This window comes from Diabrotica virgifera, chromosome 7, assembly GCF_917563875.1.
Source record: "Diabrotica virgifera virgifera chromosome 7, PGI_DIABVI_V3a".
NCBI lineage: Eukaryota > Metazoa > Arthropoda > Insecta > Coleoptera > Chrysomelidae > Diabrotica > Diabrotica virgifera.
The window spans coordinates 203,864,764-203,884,678 of record NC_065449.1 but is presented as its reverse complement, the minus strand read 5'-3'; the positions used below and the strand labels follow the sequence as shown (position 1 = coordinate 203,884,678).

General features: G+C 33.3%; 2 protein-coding genes across 2 annotated transcripts; both read right to left on the bottom strand.

Moving 5' to 3' along the window:
- Nucleotides 1-6,120: 6,120 nt before the first annotated feature.
- Nucleotides 6,121-13,308, bottom strand: LOC114326545 (transcription initiation factor TFIID subunit 3). The gene is made up of 2 exons (XM_050657078.1): nucleotides 13,221-13,308; nucleotides 6,121-6,671 (listed from the first exon to the last, which is right to left on the bottom strand). Exons 1-2 carry the CDS (start codon nucleotides 13,306-13,308, stop codon nucleotides 6,121-6,123), a joined length of 639 nt encoding a protein of 212 aa, XP_050513035.1.
- A 4,818-nt stretch (nucleotides 13,309-18,126) lies between these two features.
- On the bottom strand, nucleotides 18,127-19,173 carry LOC126888821 (uncharacterized). The gene is made up of 2 exons (XM_050657228.1): nucleotides 18,520-19,173; nucleotides 18,127-18,399 (listed from the first exon to the last, which is right to left on the bottom strand). Exon 1 carries the CDS (start codon nucleotides 19,139-19,141, stop codon nucleotides 18,527-18,529), a length of 615 nt encoding a protein of 204 aa, XP_050513185.1. The 5' UTR covers nucleotides 19,142-19,173; the 3' UTR covers nucleotides 18,127-18,399; nucleotides 18,520-18,526.
- Between the last annotated feature and the right edge of the window lie 742 nt (nucleotides 19,174-19,915).

Genomic DNA, 19,915 nt, shown 5'->3' with positions numbered 1-19,915 from the left:
GAAAATTCTTTTTGTTTTTTAAATTGACATTTTATTTTGAAAAATATTTATTTTTATAATACCACGTTTTTATTATTTATACGAGACAATATAAAAAAATCTGTATGTCTTTTATAGAATTATGCATAGAACTTATGAAATAGCATAATATATACATTTGATCATAAATATTATGATTCACCTTAATAAGCAAAATTACTGTACATGAACCCCTGAAGCTTCCTGAGTTGGTACGACCAATCTAAGTGAAAAAGGGGGTTGGCCTCCCCACCCCACCCCTCTCCTGACATTTTTTTATCTTTTTAGACAAACTGTTTTTTGTATATTATAATATTTTATATATATTATAGAGAATAGGGAAATATTTAGATTGCTATTAAAACATGGGGGTTGGTGATAGGAAAGTGAAAATTTAGGGTTGTAAATATCTTTCGGTTCTACAACATATAAAATTAAGAAAAAACAGTTTGTCCAAAAAAATAACAAATAATATCTCCATTTTCACTTAGATTGTTGGTCTTACCAACTCAGGAACCTTCAGGGGTTCATGTACAACACATTTGCTTATTATGATCAATCATAATATGACCAAAAATGCATAGTTTGCGATTCTATAAAAGACATACAGATTTTTTTATATTGTCTCGTATAAATAATAAAAACGTGGTATAAGAAAAATAAATATTTTTCAAAATAAAATGTCATTTTAAAAAACAAAAAGAATTTTCCGCGCCAGGATTTGAACCCCGATCTCCTGAGTGAAAGGTAGGCGCCAAGTAAGCAAGTCCATTAAATGTTCTGAGTAACGTATATAATTATTTGACATTTAAGCTGTAGCGTTGGTCCATCAACTTTCATGTTTTACCTTTTCTTGACTAAAATCCCCGGTTTTGGGCCAGCTGACACATCATTTGTTAATAAGCTTTGGAGCACCTACCTAAATAATAAGAAACCAGCCATGCTAAAATGCTCCGGTCAAATTTGACACTACCTCCCTGGCTATAACATGTTGTTCTGAAGCTATTTTCTTGTGGCATTTTTACAATTTTAATTTTTATAATGGGAAATAAGCCACAATTTTATTAAAAAATGATTTTTTATTAACGTTTCGACGCCCAAATCGGGTACCGTTGTCAAAATAGAAAATACTACTAATACAAACAAAAATGTTGTTGCTTAGTAAAAAAATTCTTCTAATAATTTATTTAATTTGACTTATTTATATCGGCAATTCAGATACATATGATACATTTTAAAGTAGAAGACTTTAAAATGATATTGCCAATATTTATGAGTTGCGTTCCTGGGACGACTTTACTGAAAGATAGTTCATTCGATTACATGAAATCAACCCCAACTCAAGAATATCCGTCACAAAAAAAAAAGATGATAGTATAGTCCTGAAAGAAACAGATAGTAAAAAGAGAAAAATCAAAGAAGCGGCTCTAATTATGCTAAACGAAACCAATTGTGTCGCAAATTCCTCGGTGGAATGCAGTAGGATGTGGATACCCATACTGAAAGAGGAAGTCAATAGAAAAAAGTCAATAGAAAAAAAAAGAAATACCACAATTAGTAAGTCAATAGTCGAGTTAGTACATATTTTATATTTTAGTATTACTTATATATCCATGTATTATTGATATTATTTATAATTTAAACAAAATTATAGTAAAGTCAGAGTTTGGTATTAATTTTGAGAGTAAATTAAATGTAAGACCAAATACTTACGATGTCGGGATAGTATCACGAGGTATTTCCTGGTTTTCCCTCGTGATTTACTATGAGATCTCTAACGCGAGAATTTTAATGTCACCGTTGCATGTGGTTGTCTTTTTAAAGACAGATTACATGCTATGAATTTTTTTTGTGACGGATATTCTTGAGTTGGGGTTGATTTCATGTAATCGAATGAACTATCTTTCAGTAAAGTCGTCCCAGGAACGCAACTCATAAATATTGGCAATATCATTTTAAAGTCTTCTACTTTAAAATGTATCATATGTATCTGAATTGCCGATATAAATAAGTCAAATTAAATAAATTATTAGAAGAATTTTTTTACTAAGCAACAACATTTTTGTTTGTATTAGTAGTATTTTGTATTTTGACAACGGCACCCGATTTGGGCGTCGAAACGTTAATAAAAAATCATTTTTTAATAATATTGCGGCTTATTTCCCATTGTAAAAATTAAAATTAATAACATTAATTGAAACGAGACCTTTTCTTTGGGACAAAGCAATGGAAATATATAAAGATAGAAACTTGACGAGAAATGCTTGGAGTGGTGTATGCTGTGCACTTAACAGTGAATTTGACGAATTAGATGATAAATAAAAAAACACATTTGGTAAGTACAGCAAAATTATTTATGTCACTAATAACAACAATAATTAAAACTGCTAAGTATATTATAATAAACTTTATTTCACATAGTTGCAATTAACGTTGAGTATAGAGGGCGTTCCATCAATATGTGTGAATATACAAATATATAAATCGTATCTTTTTGCGTTAATAGGATGGACCCAATGAATTCGGTTCCCCTTATTTCTCTTTCTTCGACGATGAAGTAACCACAACGCTATAATTTGATTTCGCTCCATATAATATACACTATACCTTTTATTTTACGAAATTATATTTAGTATTATAAGGTAAACGACTCGGTGAAGACTGCAGAAGGGCGGCCGTCACGTCTTGTGTGAAATTATCTAAAAACAACATTTAAAACGAGTGGATGACAGAGGGTGTTTTAAATTCTGTACATGAAAAACATAGATTGTATGAGCTAATCCAAGATCCCACAAATAGCTTAGTAAAACAACGATATTTGGATTATAAAAACAAATTTTAAATTAAAAAGTTTTAATTAAAAACATAAGAAATAATAACTGACAAAAGAGAAATAGTCTGGGCTGATTATCGGAGAATAGGCCATTTTTGGGAAAAGTTATTTACCAGCAATTTTATTGCTGGAATCGAATTATAAGATCCTATATATTAATAATATAGGTATGCAAAGTCCTCAGATAGTGTGCTACTTTTTTTATAAACAAAATGGCGTCCGAAAATCGTATTTTTTTCAATTATTGCTCTATAACTCCGAAGATTTTAACTTTACAACAAAAACACCCAAATAAAAATTCACCGTGATTAAATTATGCATAGAGGTGTGTTTTTCCCGATCTGCTCCGACTAAAATTTTCCTCGGAAAATGCGGGTTTTCCCAACAAAATCTTTAATTTTCAAATAAAGTTTTAGATAAGTAATTATCTACCAATAATTAAATAATTTGGTCACTTAAAAGCCTTCTTGGTTTAGATTATAGTTCCAGAATCTGATGAAAATTAAACGAATAGTTTAGCAACAATTCAATTGTTAATTTATAATTTACGGTCGCAATAACAACCAAAATAATTATGATACACTGATCAAACTTTGAAATCTTATAAAGATGAGATGCCTATTTAACATTTTGTCGACAACATATAAATTTTTTATTTTTTTGCATAATCTTTAAATGTTTAGAAAAAAATAGTTATAAACAAATTAACGTTTCTCAGAAAGTTTTTATTATATTATAATTTTAAAAAATAACTAAAATTCACATTTCAAATATCTTGAAAATGAATGCTTCAAAACTTTTTTGCAACCATTTGCAAAAAAGTTATGAAACAGCAAAGTAAACATACGATTACTGCGTTGTTTATATATATTTTTTTAATTCTTTCAAAGCGTAAAAGTGAGTTTATAAAGTATAAGCTAATTATTTACAAAAAATATCGATTATTAGTGTAATGGTTATATTTTAATTAAAGATTATAAATATATTTTTTTGTAATTTACACGCGCGAAATTAGACTAATACAGTACTGTAGCTAAAATTTTCACTCGGCGCGACGACCTGCCGCGCATCGTACACTTTTAATAAATAATGCATGCTGCGTGTCAGTCGCTTCCAGTGAACATTTTAGCTCCGACTCTGAATCAGGCCTACTTTTGCGTTAAAAATTACAAAAAAAAAAGTATTTTTAATCTTCGATTAAAATATAACCATTGCACTAATTTTTGACATTCTTTGTGAGTAATTAGATTGTACCATAGACTCACTTTTAAGCTTTGAAACAATTAAAACAAATTATAAACAACGGAGAATTCGTATATTTACTTTGCTGTTTCATAACTTTTTTGCAAATGGTTGGAAATTTTTTTTAAAGCATTCATTTTCAAGACCTATGAAATACGCATTTTAAGTATTTTTTAAAATTAGAATGTAATAAACAATTTCTGAGAAATGTTAATTTGTTTATAATAATTTTTTTTAAACATTTAAAGATTATGCAAAAAAATGAAAAAATTTATATTTTGTCTACAAAATATTAAATAGACATCACACCTTTATAATCTTTCTAAGTTTGATCAATGTCTCATGATTGTTTTGGTTGTTATTGCGACTGCAAATTGTTAATTAACAATTGAATTGTTGCTAAAATTGTCGTTTCATTTTCACCGGCTTCTGAATTTATAATCTATATCAAGAAAGCTTTTATTTCACCAAGCTATATAATTATTGAAAAATAATTACTGGCCCAAAAAAATTATTTGAAAATTAGAGTTTTTGTTAGGAAAACCTGCATTTTCCGAGGAAAATTTAGGTCGGAACAAATCGTGAAAAACATATCCCTATGCAGAATTTAATTGCGGTGAATTTTTATTTGGGTGTTTTTTTTGTAAAGTTAAAATCTTCTGAGTTATAGAGCAATAATTGAAAAAAATACGATTTGTCGGCGCCATTTTGTTTATAAAAAAAGTAGCACACTATCTGCGGACTTTGCATACCTATATTATTAATATATAGGATTTTACAATTCGATTCCAGCAATAAAATTGCTGGTAAATAACTTTTCCATGAATTTTGCTAATTAGCCCAGAGTAAAATTGCAAATAAATTAAATACGCATTACAGTACATTAGGACAAAAGTATGGACAAAAAATACCCATTTGTAATGATACATCGTAATGATACATATCAGACATCGTATTATATACCTACCTCAGCCACAAAATGTAAATAAAAATTATATACCAAACAATACAGCAAAATATCTTCGTGCGACTCAATTCTTATTGTGTGAAAAGGACAACCAATTCTAGGTGCGTCAAAACTTCCGCACGAGAAAACCCTCGCACGTTCAAAATTCTTATAATGTGAAACATCGCTTATTATATAAGTTTTAAAATATTCAATCCTGTGGAATATATAACTACATATGTTTAGAAGACTCAAAATTAAATTAACTCTAATTTATAGAAAAACATATATTACAAATTAATGATAAAAAGGAATCAAAAGTTAATATAAAGTAATTATTTAGTAATTGTTATAACGTAATTAATTTAATTGCATATGATACAGATAAATAAATCGTTCTGTCAAACAATAGCCTAGTTTAAAGACCTTGGGCCAACACGTAAAAAAATTACCTCCCTTATGAGACTTTTTTTAATCGGTTATTCCTGTCGAGTCGGATAACTTTTTTATTTCGGAAAATTTTCGGGAGGGGGCGTTTCGTAAATATAAAGGTTTTCTAAACTTTGAAGCATCTGACAACTGGAGTACCCTTAAAAATTTAGCAGACAATATTACCAGTAAAAAAATACATTTTTATCAAACAAAATCCTGGAAAAAATCATCATTTATGACTCTAAGTACACCCCCATAAGTGGGGAGGCGCACGCATCATAAAGAGTCATAAAATTTATACCCTCACAGCTGATTTTTGCAGAATTGTTTAAAAAATATTTACAATTGACTGGTAATATTTTCAGACAAATTTTTAAGGGTACTCCACTTGTTGTCTTACGCACCAAAGTCTAGAAACCTCTATATGTACAAAACGATCCCTCCCGAAAATTTTCCGAAATAGAAAAGTTGTCCGAGTTAAAGTCTCATTAGGGAGGTAATACATTTTTTTAAGTGTAGGCCCAAAACCTATTATTCAAAGAGAGATATTTTACAAACATTCACAGTAAAATCAAAGAAGTACATAATAAAAATAACATGAATCGAGTCCTTTAATCTCAAACTAAAATTATTAGGAGCAACACAAACATCAATGCTCCTTCTTTTCTTTCCGCTTTCGTTTTCTCTTTTTATCACTTTGAAAGTCTTCGTTCTTCCTAGCTAAACACGGTTTGCAGTACCAGTTCTCGTTTTCATCAGGTGGTACCTGGATCCCGACGCACACCCAATGGTACCACGCATCACAACCGTCACAACCGATCATAGGTCTACCATCGTCTTGGATACCACAAGTAGGACATATCCACACTTCGTTCCCATGCTCGTCTATCTTTTTAAACGTTTGCTGCTCGATTTTCTTGGGTTTAGGGGTAGTTTTGGGCTTCGTAGGGGTCAATCGAGGTCGACCAGGCGTTTTAAGGATTGGGGGAACCACTGGTTCCTCAATGGGGACCGGCTTGTCAACGGGCGGTACTGGAGACAGCGTCGATTTGGGCTTGGGAGGGCCTGTCACTAGTGCCGAAATTTTCGCCAGCCCGACCGGGGAGGGCTCCCGTTTTCTTTCCGGAATAATGTCTTCATTCTTCCTTACTATTGGCTTTATATTTAACTTTCCCGGTGTTTCAGGTCGCGGAGACGGAACTTTAAGTAAAATCTTTGGTATTGCAGGTATTGCAGGATTTTCTAACACTTCAATTTTTTCTTTTTCTGCTTTTTCGGCTTTTTCCTTTTTCTTGATCTTTCTCTCTCGCTTAACCTACAGATATTTAAAATTAATATGGTTTAATACTAAAAAAATCATAATAAACAGTATGTCATTGTATACCGGGTGTAACAATGATAGTGTGTTTTTTCTTCAAAGTTCGAAACACCCTGTGGAATATTCTAGCACATATAAAATATTGAAATTAAAACTCACCTGTAGCCTTAGGCTTTCTTAACATTTTGCTTTTTGATTAATTCGCTTATGTTGGATAATAAAAAAGTTAGGTACTTTAACAACTAGCAACGTTCTTCATCAATACAGGGTGATTCTAAATAAGTGCGACAATCTGTAAGGGGTAATTCTGCATGAAAAATAATGACCGTTTGATTTATAAACATATTATGTCCGCAAATGATACGTTTCCGAGATACAGTCCGTTGAATTTTTTCTTACAAACTGAAGATTTATTAACTGCTCTCAAAAAATGCGCCATAACTACCTCTTAACAACTACCAAATTTCATTTGCATATCTCAACCGGTTTTAGAGCAATAAATAAATCGTCAGTTTGTAAAAAAATTCAACATCCCGTATCTCGGCAACGAAGCATTTGCGGACATATGTTTATAAATCAAACGGACATTATTTTTCATGCAGAATTACCCCTTAAAGTTTGTCGCACTTATTTAAACACCCTGTATTGATAAAGAACGTTGCTAGTTGTTAAAGTACCTAACTGTTTTATTATCCAACAAAAGCGAATTAATCAAAAAGCAAAATGTTAAGAAAGCCTAAGGCTACAGTTGAGTTTTAATTTCAATATTTTATATGTGCTAGAATATTCCACAGGGTGTTTCGAACTTTGAAGAAAAATACACTATCATTTTTACACCCGGTATACAATGACACTTACCTGTTTAGCAACAGTATTATTACAACGATATTCTTGAAGAATAAAGCTATAACATACTAAAAAAATAACAGTGTATTAAACTCAAGACAATTGTTTTAGTGTGATGACATATTTTAAGAAAAGCATTTCAACATGTACATATAAGGTTTGTTCCAACTCGATACAAAACCGTTCTTGAACGGTTACGAGTATGCGCAGTAAGAAAAAATGTGTTACTGCGCATAATTATTCGTTATTGCGCATGCGCGTAACGATTCAAGAACGGTTTTGTATCGAGTTGGAACAAACCTATTGTATAATTTATGGGTGCGTGGTGCACAGCTTTTGAACAAGGGAATTATTTTCTCAAATTGGTTATTAAAAAGTACGTCTTGTTTTTTGAGTCGACAAAATTGTATGGTCTCGACAAGTAGCTTAAGGTGTTATAAAATGTTTTTATGTCCTACTCGGATGGTGTTACCAGATAAGGTTTTCCATTGTTTTTAATCTGGTAGGATATAAAGATAGGAGATCCTTTCGGACAGTTCCGGCGCCATTTACATCTTTAACCCTGTTTCAAGTAACTAGTGCCGATGTACACTAGCCCAGGGGGACCGACGGCTTTACGTGCTCTCCGAGGCACGGTGAAACGACTCGTGTCATTATTGGAAATGAAAATGGTTTGTCTTTGGCAGGGCTCGAACCCACGTGCACTGGCGTATGAGGCCAGCGAATATGCCGTTACTCCACGGCCGCTCACCAATTTGATGAACCTCAATAAACGAGAGATCATAACGGTCACTGAAATAGTGACTGGTCACTGCCGTTTAGGATACTATCTATACAAATTAGGTAAGGTGAATAAACCATGGTGCAGAAAGGGCGAAATGGAAGAAGAGACTGTCATAGACATACAGTACCCGCTAAAATAAACAGTACCGAAAATAAAAAATATATTTATGAATTAAATTTTATAATACATACATAAATGTTCAAAATGTGCACCATGGCGTTGTAAACAAGTTTCTAAAGATCATTAAATATGTTTCACTTATATTCAGTGTACTCGTAAAAGGCCTCTTTGCGGAGAGTGGATGATTTGGTTAAACACGCGCCCTTCATTCGCATTGGTACAAACTGTTCTTCGACGACCTGAAGGGCCTTTACGTTGACATAATACACTACCAGTGCGACGAAATTTCTCAACAACCGCTATCATTATAGCTTTACTAGGGGACGCCTTGTTAAAATATCTTTCTGGAGCTTGTTCTAAACATGGGCCATTATTCCGTCCAACTCCGTACTAGCGCAAATAATGTTCTACTAAAAAAACGTTTTCTTCGGTAGAAAGAACCATAATGACAAATATTTTAACCGTAAGGAAAAGCCTAGTTGACAACTAATGACAAGTGTACCAAATATGATAAATGCAACTTGCGTGTGCAAGTTTACAAACTTGCGTGTGCAAGTTTACAGCTCTCTTAATTTCAGTACTGTTTATTTTAGCGGATACCGTACTATGCCATTGCAATGAGCTAAGTGATGTAAGGTAGGAATTCACTGGTCAACTGAGGTTTGAACCAGAAGGTGATAAAACTATCAATAAAAAAACTGTTAACCTTCCTTGAAGCCACAGAACTCATTAGAGTTTAAGAAAAAACAAAGTATGGTACAACGGCTCGCCTGATTTAAGAAGAAGAGAACTGTCGATATTTCGGTACTACCGGCAAGATTACGTAAAACAGAATAAAGTAAAAAAGATGATTTTTTTCTAAACTAACACCATCTAACCATATTTAACCTAATCTAACCAAATCAAAACTAACCCAATCAAACATATCCAAATCTAACCTAGTCTAAGCAAACTTTACAAAACCTTAAACCTCTCAACCTCTCAAACAAACTCACATAATCTCGTTCGCTTCGCTCGCTTGCATCTCGAGGCATATCCTTTTCTGTAAAATAATTCATTACATAATTAATACTTATGGCTAGTCTATAAAACTAAATTAGAAAATTGTTCTGAAGAACTTTTTCCATTCACTGCATCCCATAATAATTGTTCAATACACACTAAATAATAATAATAGTCTCCCGTTTTATACCGCTAACGCGGCTTTGGGATTATAGCAGGGTAGTCTGCTATATCTAGAGCCTACGGTATACAAGGAAGATAACAGGACCAGTGCTACGCTTCAACCGCATATTATTACCCCTGGTTTTACCGGTCATCATCATCAGCCTCTCTCAATCCACTGCTGGGCATAGGCCTCCCCTGTTTGTCTCCAAAGTGTTTTATATTGTGCTTTCTACATCCAGTTTTTTGTTGTCTTTCGTAAGTCGTCTTGCCATCGTGTTGGTGGTCTTCCTCTGCTACGTTTATCGGCTCTTGGTCTCCATTCAACTAGTTTGCGAGTCCATCTTCCGTCCTTCATTCTGGCAACGTGTCCAGCCCAGTTCCACTTTAAGTTACAGCTTCTTTCAATGACGTCTATGACTTTGGTCTTAGCTCGTAGATCTTCGTTTCTAATCCTGTCTCGCAGAGTGGCCCCTATCATTGATCGCTCCATTCTTCTCTGCGCTACTCTTAGTTTTTGTGCGTTTTTCTTTGTGAGCGATAATGTTTCTGCACCATAGGTCATCACCGGTAGCACGCATTGGTCGAAAACTTTTTTCTTCGTGTTAGTTGGAATGTCACTCTTAAAAATGTTCCTAAGCTACGTATGCTGCCCATCCTTGTATTATTCTTCTGGATACTTCGGTTGTTTGATTGTCCTTACCTATCTTAATTTCATGACCCAGATATATATATTTGTCTACCAGTTCTATTTGTTCATTTTGTATTTCAAGGTGTTTACTGAGTACTAAGTTCGTCATATATTTTGTTTTTGTTATATTCATTTTTAAGCCTATTTTATGACATGCTGTACTAAATTCTTCCAACATTTTCTTTATTTGTCCCAAATCGTCTGCAATCAGGACTATACAGTGTGCGTAGCTTAGGTGGTGTAGCATCTCTCCGTCCACATTTATTCCTTTATCACCACATTCGAGGGTATTGATCGCTTTTTCTAGAGCCGACATGAAAAGTTTAGGTGACAACGTATCCCCTTGACGGATACCTCTTTGGATTTTTATTTGGTTGCTGTTAGCGTGTAGTTGTATCGAGCTTGTCGCATTTTTATATATATTACATATTAGCCTCGAATATCGGCTATCAATGCGGCTCTCGTTTAGTGCTTCTATAACACTGTCGAGTTCTACTGAGTCGAATGCTTTGTGGAAATTTACGAATGCTAAAACTAAGGGCTTGTTATATTCTATGGATTTTTCGATGAGTTGTTTTATTGTTTGGAGGTGATCGTTGGTTCCAAAGTTTGCTCTGAATCCAGCTTGTTCTCTACTTTGATATAGGTCTAATTTCTTATCTAATCTTGTGGTGATTACTCTCGTGAAAAGTTTATAAAGATGGTTTAACAGACTGATTGGTCGGTAATTTTCAAGATCAGTTTTTTCTCCTTTTTTGTGCAGAAGAATTGTTTTGGCTCTATTCCATTCAGATGGTATGGATTTCTTTGTCAAACATAGATTAAAGAGATCTTTTATTTTTATCATTAGAGGTTCACCGCCATTCTTAACAGCCTCGATCACTATTCCATCGTCTCCTGGTGATCTATTGGATTTCATTTTATTCATCGCTTGTCTAATTTCACTGAGAGTTATTTCTGGCATGAGTTCAGAGCCTTGATTTAATATTGTTTTGCTTATTGCATCTTTTAGCTGTGTTTGGTTCATCCGTCTGCTTTTATAAAGTTCTCCATAGAAGTCTTCTACTATTGTTAAAAGCTCCTCTCTATTTGTTGTTATTTCGCCCTTTTTGTTTTTTAATTTAATAGTCTGACTTTTTCCATTATTTAGTTTTCTTCGCAGACTTTTTAAGCCTTTATTATTTTCTATGGTTTGTTCGATTTTTAGTGTATTATACTTTCTTAAGTCTTTTCTTATTGCTTTCTTGACTTCTCTGTTTATCTCTCTCTTTTGCTCTCCATTTGGATCATTTCTTTCTGTAATAAGATTTCTTTGTTTCATTAAATTCCTGGTGTCAGTACTAAGTTTTTCTTCGTTCTTATTTCTTGGACAGTGTTTTCTCATTCTTTCTCCAATGGCTCATTTTACCCAAGGTACTCATTTTTATTCAGGCTGAGTCGACCTGGGGCCTATTAGCTCCGTGCATGACTGACGCGACACCTATCGTAGTCGCGTGACAAAACGGCAATAAGGTAAGCGAAATATCAGTTGAAAAAAAAATTATTGGTCAGTCATTATTCGCCAATATTCATGCCTATTCTGTAACTCATTTCGATGATGGAAGTAAGGAAAATCGAGTTGAAGTGGCCAAGTCGAATAGAAATGACTTCGACAACATTTACCCTGTCGAAATTAGATTTCAATAATCGGAATTGTGCTTGACGCAAGCGCATTGTATTTTGTTTTGACATTTATATTTTATATCTACTAAAAATAGTTTATTACTACTTATGTATTTACAATTATTTACAGTATTTTTACCTTTTGTATCTGCTTAATTTTTTAGTCTGTGGTGTTATTTACTTAGGAAATTGTATATTTAATTTAGTCATGTTGTACGAATATGCATTGAACCTAACCCCATTTTCTCTGGCCTGTCATCTGAATGCTGAATGTTTGCCAGTCGCAGTTCACAGTGTTGCCATACTTTATTTGTCGAAATAATGGCATAATGATTGTACAAGACCGTTTAAAATTATAAAGGTAGACTTATAACGTTGATTGATAAATAATATATTATACCAGTTTACTTGTATTTTTATCAATCAACGCTTATAGAAAAGAAAATAATTATAGAAAAGACGCCATTTTTGGGAAAAGTTGTTTATCAGTTATTTTAGATGGAATCAAATCTTAAGAGTGTATATTAGTAATATTTTACATCATACATCTTATCTTCATTTATCTTTTTATTTATCAGTTGATCTTCTTTTTTATAACAATTTTAATTAACTTTGATTTAAAACCATTTATCATCTTTTGAGCTTTTTGTGTAGAATATTTACACTAATATTTTGTTGTTTACTTTTCAAAACTTTTCTTTTTTGATATTTGAAAACTATTTTTTAAATGTATGTAATGTGATAGTATAAAAATTTGAAGATATGGCAACGGTGTCGTATTTCAAATTTAGAATCAGTAACAAGCAGGCCACAGAACACTAATTTCGCTTGACAATGCGGGGTTGCCACCCCCTCCTGACCACGTGAAATAGAAATTGCCGATTTCGACTTACCTTTATTTCGATGTGAGTTACAGAATACCAATCCAAACACGAAAATGACGCGATAGATATCAAACATTCCGATTTCGGGTAATTACGATTCGACTTGGTCATTTCTATTCGATTTGTTAAAAGTTACAGAATAGGGCTGATTGTCATATTTCGCCACTACGGACGCTGGCATAGTTTCGTGTATCTCCACCATTATCACGCACGGAGCGAATAGAAATTTTAAAAATGTCTAGATGTTCTCGCTCGCGCTGGTATTCGAACCCCGGTTTACCTGCGTGGAAGTCAGACATGCTACAGCCTGAGCTCTCCGGGCCCTTTAATACACACTCATACACGTTAATTAGCCTGATGAGTCCCATATTGAAAATTTTTCTTCGCATTATTCATGGAAGAATAAGAAGTCATTGCCAAAGAGAGCTAAATGAAACCCAGTTTGGATTTAGGAATGTGCTGCATACACGTGAGTAGAGCTCCATTCCCGGGACAAATTTCTCGGGAAATAAGTAAAAAATGGAAATCCCGATTCCCGGGAATTCTTACAGATTTCCCGGGATTTTTTTAATATTTAATTTTAAATTATAGGCGGAGATATTACTAACTCACAATAATTAATAAATGATTCTGATACAATTTATCTCTGTGCTTAATAACCATTTTCAACTGTTCCACTTGAAATATTTCTTTTTCAATTTAGACAAGGCGAAAACGGCGGACTCGTTGGAAAAAATATTCCCAGGAGATTTTTTTGCATAATCACATTTGTAATACACCCAGAATAAGGTTCAAGAAGTCGCCCACGCGAAAAGTGGTCCAAATTTTTTTTAACAATTTTTTTTTAATTAAATTGCAAAAATTATTATTTTTGATCCGGACAAATTTTTTTAGGTTTTTTAGGCCATTCTGGACAAAAAAGGTATCTTGTAATTTTTCTCTGAAGTTGTTGGTTTTCGAGTTATAAGCCATTTAAAATTTGAAAAACGCGAAAATGGCCATTTTAAAGACTTAATAACTCGGTTAAAAATTATTATTATGAAAGTCAGAAAGTGACTAAATCAAAGTTTACGCCCCCCCCCCTACATGATCCTGAAGAAATTTGTGTCATTAATTTATTACTAAGCCGTTATTTTTAATTATTAACAATAAGCCGTAAGATCGTATTGACGCGGCTGTAAATGTGAGTGCAAGTAAGGCTAAGGCTCCACGGGCGACAAATTTACGCTAGCAGTAGCCGTAAAACGAACTTAAGGTTCCGCGGAACGGAATAGGAATAGCCGAACTGAACCGACTTAAGCCCTAAGCCTTAGCCTAAGATGCCCCATTGGATTGCCGGAATGACATGTCTCTCGCACTCACCATAGACGGCCGCCTAATACGTGCAGGCGCTCATTATTATTACTTAAAAATAACAGCTCAGTAATAAAATAATGACAAAAATTTCTTCAGGATCTTGTAGGGGGGGCTTTCAACTTTGATTTAGTCACTTTCTGACTTTCATAATAATGACGTTTAACTGAGTTATTAAGTCTTAAAAATCGCCGTTTTTCGTTTTTTTTTTTTCATTTTAAATTGTTTATAACTCGAAAACGATCAACTTTAGAGAAAAATTATAAGATACCTTTTTTGTCCAGAATGGTCCAAAAAACCTAACAAAAATTTGTACGGCCAAAAATATTGATTTTTGAAATTTGATTAAAAAAAATTGTTAAAAAAAATTTGGACCACTTTTCACGTGGGCGGCTTGAACCTTATTCTGGGATGTCTCACGAATGTGATTATGCAAAAAAATCTCAACGAACCCGCCGTTTTCGCCTTGTCTAATTATATATTATATTTTAATCCTTCCAATTTTGGCGTTAAATCAGAATGTACCAAATCGGTTAGCATAAACACTCTATTGTTTATGCGACGGATCTGATTCATTTTGCATCTACAATTATAACATAAATATTTATTTTGAATTTTAGTCTATGAAGAATTATAAAAGGTCATCAAACAAGAGACAATTCAAATAAGCTGACCAGACATTTAAAAAAAATTGTTCACGGCATTTAAAACCATCAGACCTACATCAACAGAAAGCGAACGTGCGCTTTCAACTTTAGCAAACTGTACAAAAAAAAGAACCAGCCTCAAAGATCAAACACTGAACAATTATTTATGTTTTCTTAAAACATATTTCAATAATAAAAACAACAAAAATTCAAATTAGGTAAACAAAAATTTATAATTTTCCTCTTTTTAAAATATCCTTTAAAATTTTGAATTTTCTTTTAAATTTTTGAATTTTTATAAAATTTTTTTATATATCGTCAAATTTATACGTTTTGATACTAAGTAATTGCACTGAAAAAAAAAAATAAGAATTAAAAAAAAAAACAATTTTTTTCATTTCGCGAGACCCGGGAAATCCAAATTACCGACTCCAGATTCTCGGGAAATCAAAAGGGGCCGGGAAAATGGAGCTCTACACGTGGGGCACTTTTTGGCTTAAATGTAGGTACCTACTTCTCAAAAACTGCCGCGGCCAACATGAAGATATTTGTGGCTTTTATCGATTACGAAATGGCGTTTGACGGGGTACATCATGGAACGCTTTCGAACATATTATTATTAAGGTACTAGTACACTTTAGAAGACCAACAATAAGCATTTTTCAAGTTTCTTTTTCTCAGAAACTTTATTAAAAATGAACATAAAACTGTTTATATATTAATATCTAACTCTTAGAGAATACAAAAAATATATCTTTTTTCATTTATGCCCGTACATTAATATTGTAGAGGGCGCCAAGGTCGAGGCCTCGAAAAAAAGTAGTTCCGATGGCGGACAGTTAATCTCGGGATCTGAAACAAAAGACCCGTACATCATTTGAAAAAGGAAGGTTTCTTACATGACAATTTACCACCGTTAGTGAAAAATTTCGCAAAAAAAAAGATTTTACGGAAATTTGAAAAATTTTTGTGAAAAAATCGCCCGTTTTTCTTCAGTTTTTCATGGTTAAAAAATATTTAATTTTTATTTTTTGGTCAAATTGTGCTAAATTGTCACGTAAGAAACTTTTATTTATCAAATGCAGTACGATTTTTTTACTTCAGATATCCCAATCCTGAGATTAACTGTCCGCCATTATTTTTCGAGGCCTCGACTTTTGCGCCCTCTACAATATTAGTGTACGTGCATAAATGAAAAAAAAAATATTTTTTGTATTCTCTAAGAGTTAGGTATTAATATGTAAAAAGTTTTATGTTCATTATTAATAAACGTTCTAAGAAATAAATTCTTAAAAAAAAAAATGATTATTTTTGGTCTTCTAAAGTGTACTAGTACCTTAAGAACCAAAAGGATTGATGGCAAAGACCTAATTTATCTCGTCCAAATCTGACTAACCTAACAAAATCTTACCAAAACTAATCAATTTTAACAACTGTCGATATCTCGGGACCCCAGCAAGTTTACATAAAATAGAATAAACTTGAATGATGGCTTTTTGCCAACCTAACACCATCTAACCAAATTTAACATAACCTACATAATATAATCAAAAAAACCTTATCTAATCAAACCAAAACTAACCTAACTAAACCTATCCACATCTAACCTAATCATAGGGTACGAACATGCCGAAGATACATGGATGTGCGCGGTCTAGGTCGCGATCACTACAATGTCAAAACAAACCTTAATTTTCTTATGAGATCGCACATACCAAGGATGTGTCACCTGTTCACCCTTAGACCTATCATCGCGGTTTACAGTGATGTCAATGCCAAAACAATAGCTATTTGTATAACAAGGGAGGAAAAGGCATTTTACTCCCATGTTATACATATGATTTTTCCACCTTCCTCAAATATCAAGTATTCTTTTTCTCATGATCATCTTTCAGTGCGTCACAGTTTTTCGATTTCTTTCTAACGTATTCAATTGTATATGACAGAAAAAAAGGCACGTCGGTGATTACTTCTAGTTCTGTGATTATTCTAGTTGTCGATAGATGGCGCCATAATTAAAAAAAATATTTTTTTTTTAATTAGATAATAATATTACAAATATAATCTGTATATTTTATAAGACTATACAAATCAAAGAAAATACCATTTTATAAATGCAAGAAACACATTTGATTTGTTTTTATTTTAAATTGAAAATAAAATGTGACAACTGTCAGATTTAACTAAAATGTCATGTTAGAATAAATGTCATAAATGTGTATTATCACGGACTTACCCTTTTTCCTATCATTTGTGACGCACTGAAAAATGATCATGAAAGGGACAATAATTTTTTAATTTTTAAATAATTTATGTAACTGACTGACAAAATTTATTGGAGCACTACAACTAACAAGTAGGTACAGTATAACTGCCAACTGTCAAATATAAGTCAAATTATTAATGTAAACATTGTTAAATCAAAATAACAATTTACTGTTTTTACCATTCTGCAAAATACAGGGTGCTCTATAAATACACGTTAAAATGTATAGATACTTGCGTAATAGATAATAGAATATTGTATCGGGCGTCAATAAGTTATTTCATCAATGCTCCCTAGGAACGAAAAGTACTTTCCCTCACTACGGAGGAAAAGTACGACTTTGCTCCCTACAATCAGGTCAGGAAAAGTATACTTTCGGTAGAGGTAGGTGGAAAAATAGTTTGTTTTATATCGCGATCGAGCTGCTGCTCGCATGGTAAATTATTGGTAAGTTTATTGGTGGTTTTTAAACCACGTGACATTCGCCGGAGATACGGCTGGTGTATTTATTAATTTCTTGTTGTAATCAGGCTGCGACAAGTTTTGGTTATATGGAAACCGCAAATAACACTGAAAGGTAGGTATCTTCGGTATGTTCTGCCCGCCATCGATGTAAACCTCGACCGCGATCGCGACCTACACCGCGCTCATCCATGAATGTCCGGGTGTATCCCGTGTCATCCGGGTGTATCATAATAAATACTCAAATAATGAATTTTCGAAATTTAAACTTTCAAGTTGATAAAAAGTTGCCTCTTACATTACTCTTTCAGGGAAAAAAAAGTTTTGTTTTAATTAAAACATATTTAGGTCTCCCGGAATCGACTTAAACTTTAGAATTTTTTCTCAAAAACACGATTTTTTGTCTTTTTTTTTATTGAAAATTAAATTTTATATTTTTATTGTCAACTTAAAAAATATTAAGTACGTGATAACAGTGAACAATAAAAATTAGGATAATATCTGTAACTAAGCATAAAGTCACCCGGAATCTTTATGAAAATCTCAATTGTAACAACGAAAAATCGAGGTACGAAATTTATTAAAGAAATACAAAAGTTTACTTAAAGATTACAGATAAAAAGTTGATAAAGAAAAATCTTTAAAATGGTTCTTTATTTCATCTTGAAGGATGTTGGCTAAACAAATCCAGTTAGCCTTCAAAGCCACAGGTATTGTAATGCTTCTTCGATCTGGAACCAAGGGAATTTGTTAGGGTGAGTGTCAGATTGTAATTATAGTACTAATACTAAGTTACTATTCAAAATAGAATGCTGTGATGTAATCCTAAATAAGTATGAAATAAATCTTACCTGTAATTTATTTTTGCAATACAGCTGTAGCAGATGTGTACTGTCGCTTAGTTTCAAACTTAGGAAGATACTTTCTGTCCAATAATCTTGATCTTATAAAGCCTTCTCGTTCTTGAACGCCACAAACGTGCTTAGAAGCTGCAGTAACTTCCTTTACAACTCGTTCTACCGCTTGAGTGTGAAGTGGTATTTTGAACTCTTTTCTATCACTGCTTCCTGAATTAACAATCATCTCAATCTCATCTTTGCTGAAGTCAGCTATAAGTGGTGGTTCTGTAACTGTGGTGGATTGCCAGTCAATGAGATCGATGTAGTCTTCTGCCTCAAAATTAACTTGTGGTGGTTTGAAGACTCTATGTGCCCTTGTTTCTGTCTGTCGAGCTTTTTCTATCCATTTGCCTGCCAAAGCTCTTATATGTTTTCGAGAGTCAAACAACATCCCTAAAAGGATGTGTTCAGGATGAGCCATAAAGGCGTTTCTTTGCAAGGAAGACTGAGCCACAGCCTTCAGTTCACTGTCTAAAAACTTGGTGCACTGTACGATGAAGAAAAAGTATTGTGATGCGTGGATAATTTTAGGACGACATTTTATGGTAAACCATGAGGTAGCATAGACTTTCATGACGAACTCAGCAAGCTTTCTAAGTTGTGGGGTTGGTTCAATAGTTGAAATATACAGACGTAAGATTCTATTTGCTAATGTCAGCCACCGGGCGTGGGACAAGTTTCCGGGGTTTCTACTGGCCAACTCAGAGGGACATTCACCTTTGACTACAGCCTGACATATATCCCAAAGGTATTTCTGGTCCGTACTTAAGTCTTTACTATCGACTTCTGGGAAGGTGCTATCTATTTTGTCATAATTAACAACCGGGAAGTCTTGGCAGTTGGTCAAACCTTTGCCTATTGGCCCACTGAATGATGTTGGTCCTATGGTTGGACCGTCAAGAGCAACAAAAACTTTCCTCAGAGGCAATTCGTTTAAGTGCAACATACATATTACTACTTGGACCGGATGTTTCAATACGCGTTCAAACAACAAAACTGCTCCTTGCGATGTTCCAGTATTCGTTGCCGTACCATCACATCCAAGCGCTTTGATATTTGAGTTATCAATGGAGTTATCACTCATGTAACTTAATATTGATGATACTATATCTTTCGCAGATCCACTGTTTGGAGTTACATGACCGAAATATGCTGAACCTGGTTCCTCGACCAAAGATATGTGTTCTTCTTGTATGGTTTCATCCTTCCTACCATCGAAGTAAAGAGCAATTATTTCGTTTGTGCGAGTTGAATTAATACTTCGGCGGTACTTTAACGTTTCAAGAAAAATCTTGGACTTGTCAATAACTGCGGCTTGGTTTTCTGGTGATATGACATTCAAATCTTG

Bases quoted from the DNA above. Each gene is read 5' to 3' on its own strand.
- LOC114326545 (XM_050657078.1), bottom strand. From the start codon at position 13,308: ATGGGACTCATCAGGCTAATTAACGTGTATGAGTGTGTATTAAAGGGC. The intron at 6,672-13,220 runs GTAAACCGGGGT...TTTTACTTAAAG, and splicing joins CATGTCTGACTTCCACGCAG to TTCCGTCTCCGCGACCTGAA.
- LOC126888821 (XM_050657228.1), bottom strand. From the start codon at position 19,141: ATGAAAGTCTATGCTACCTCATGGTTTACCATAAAATGTCGTCCTAAA.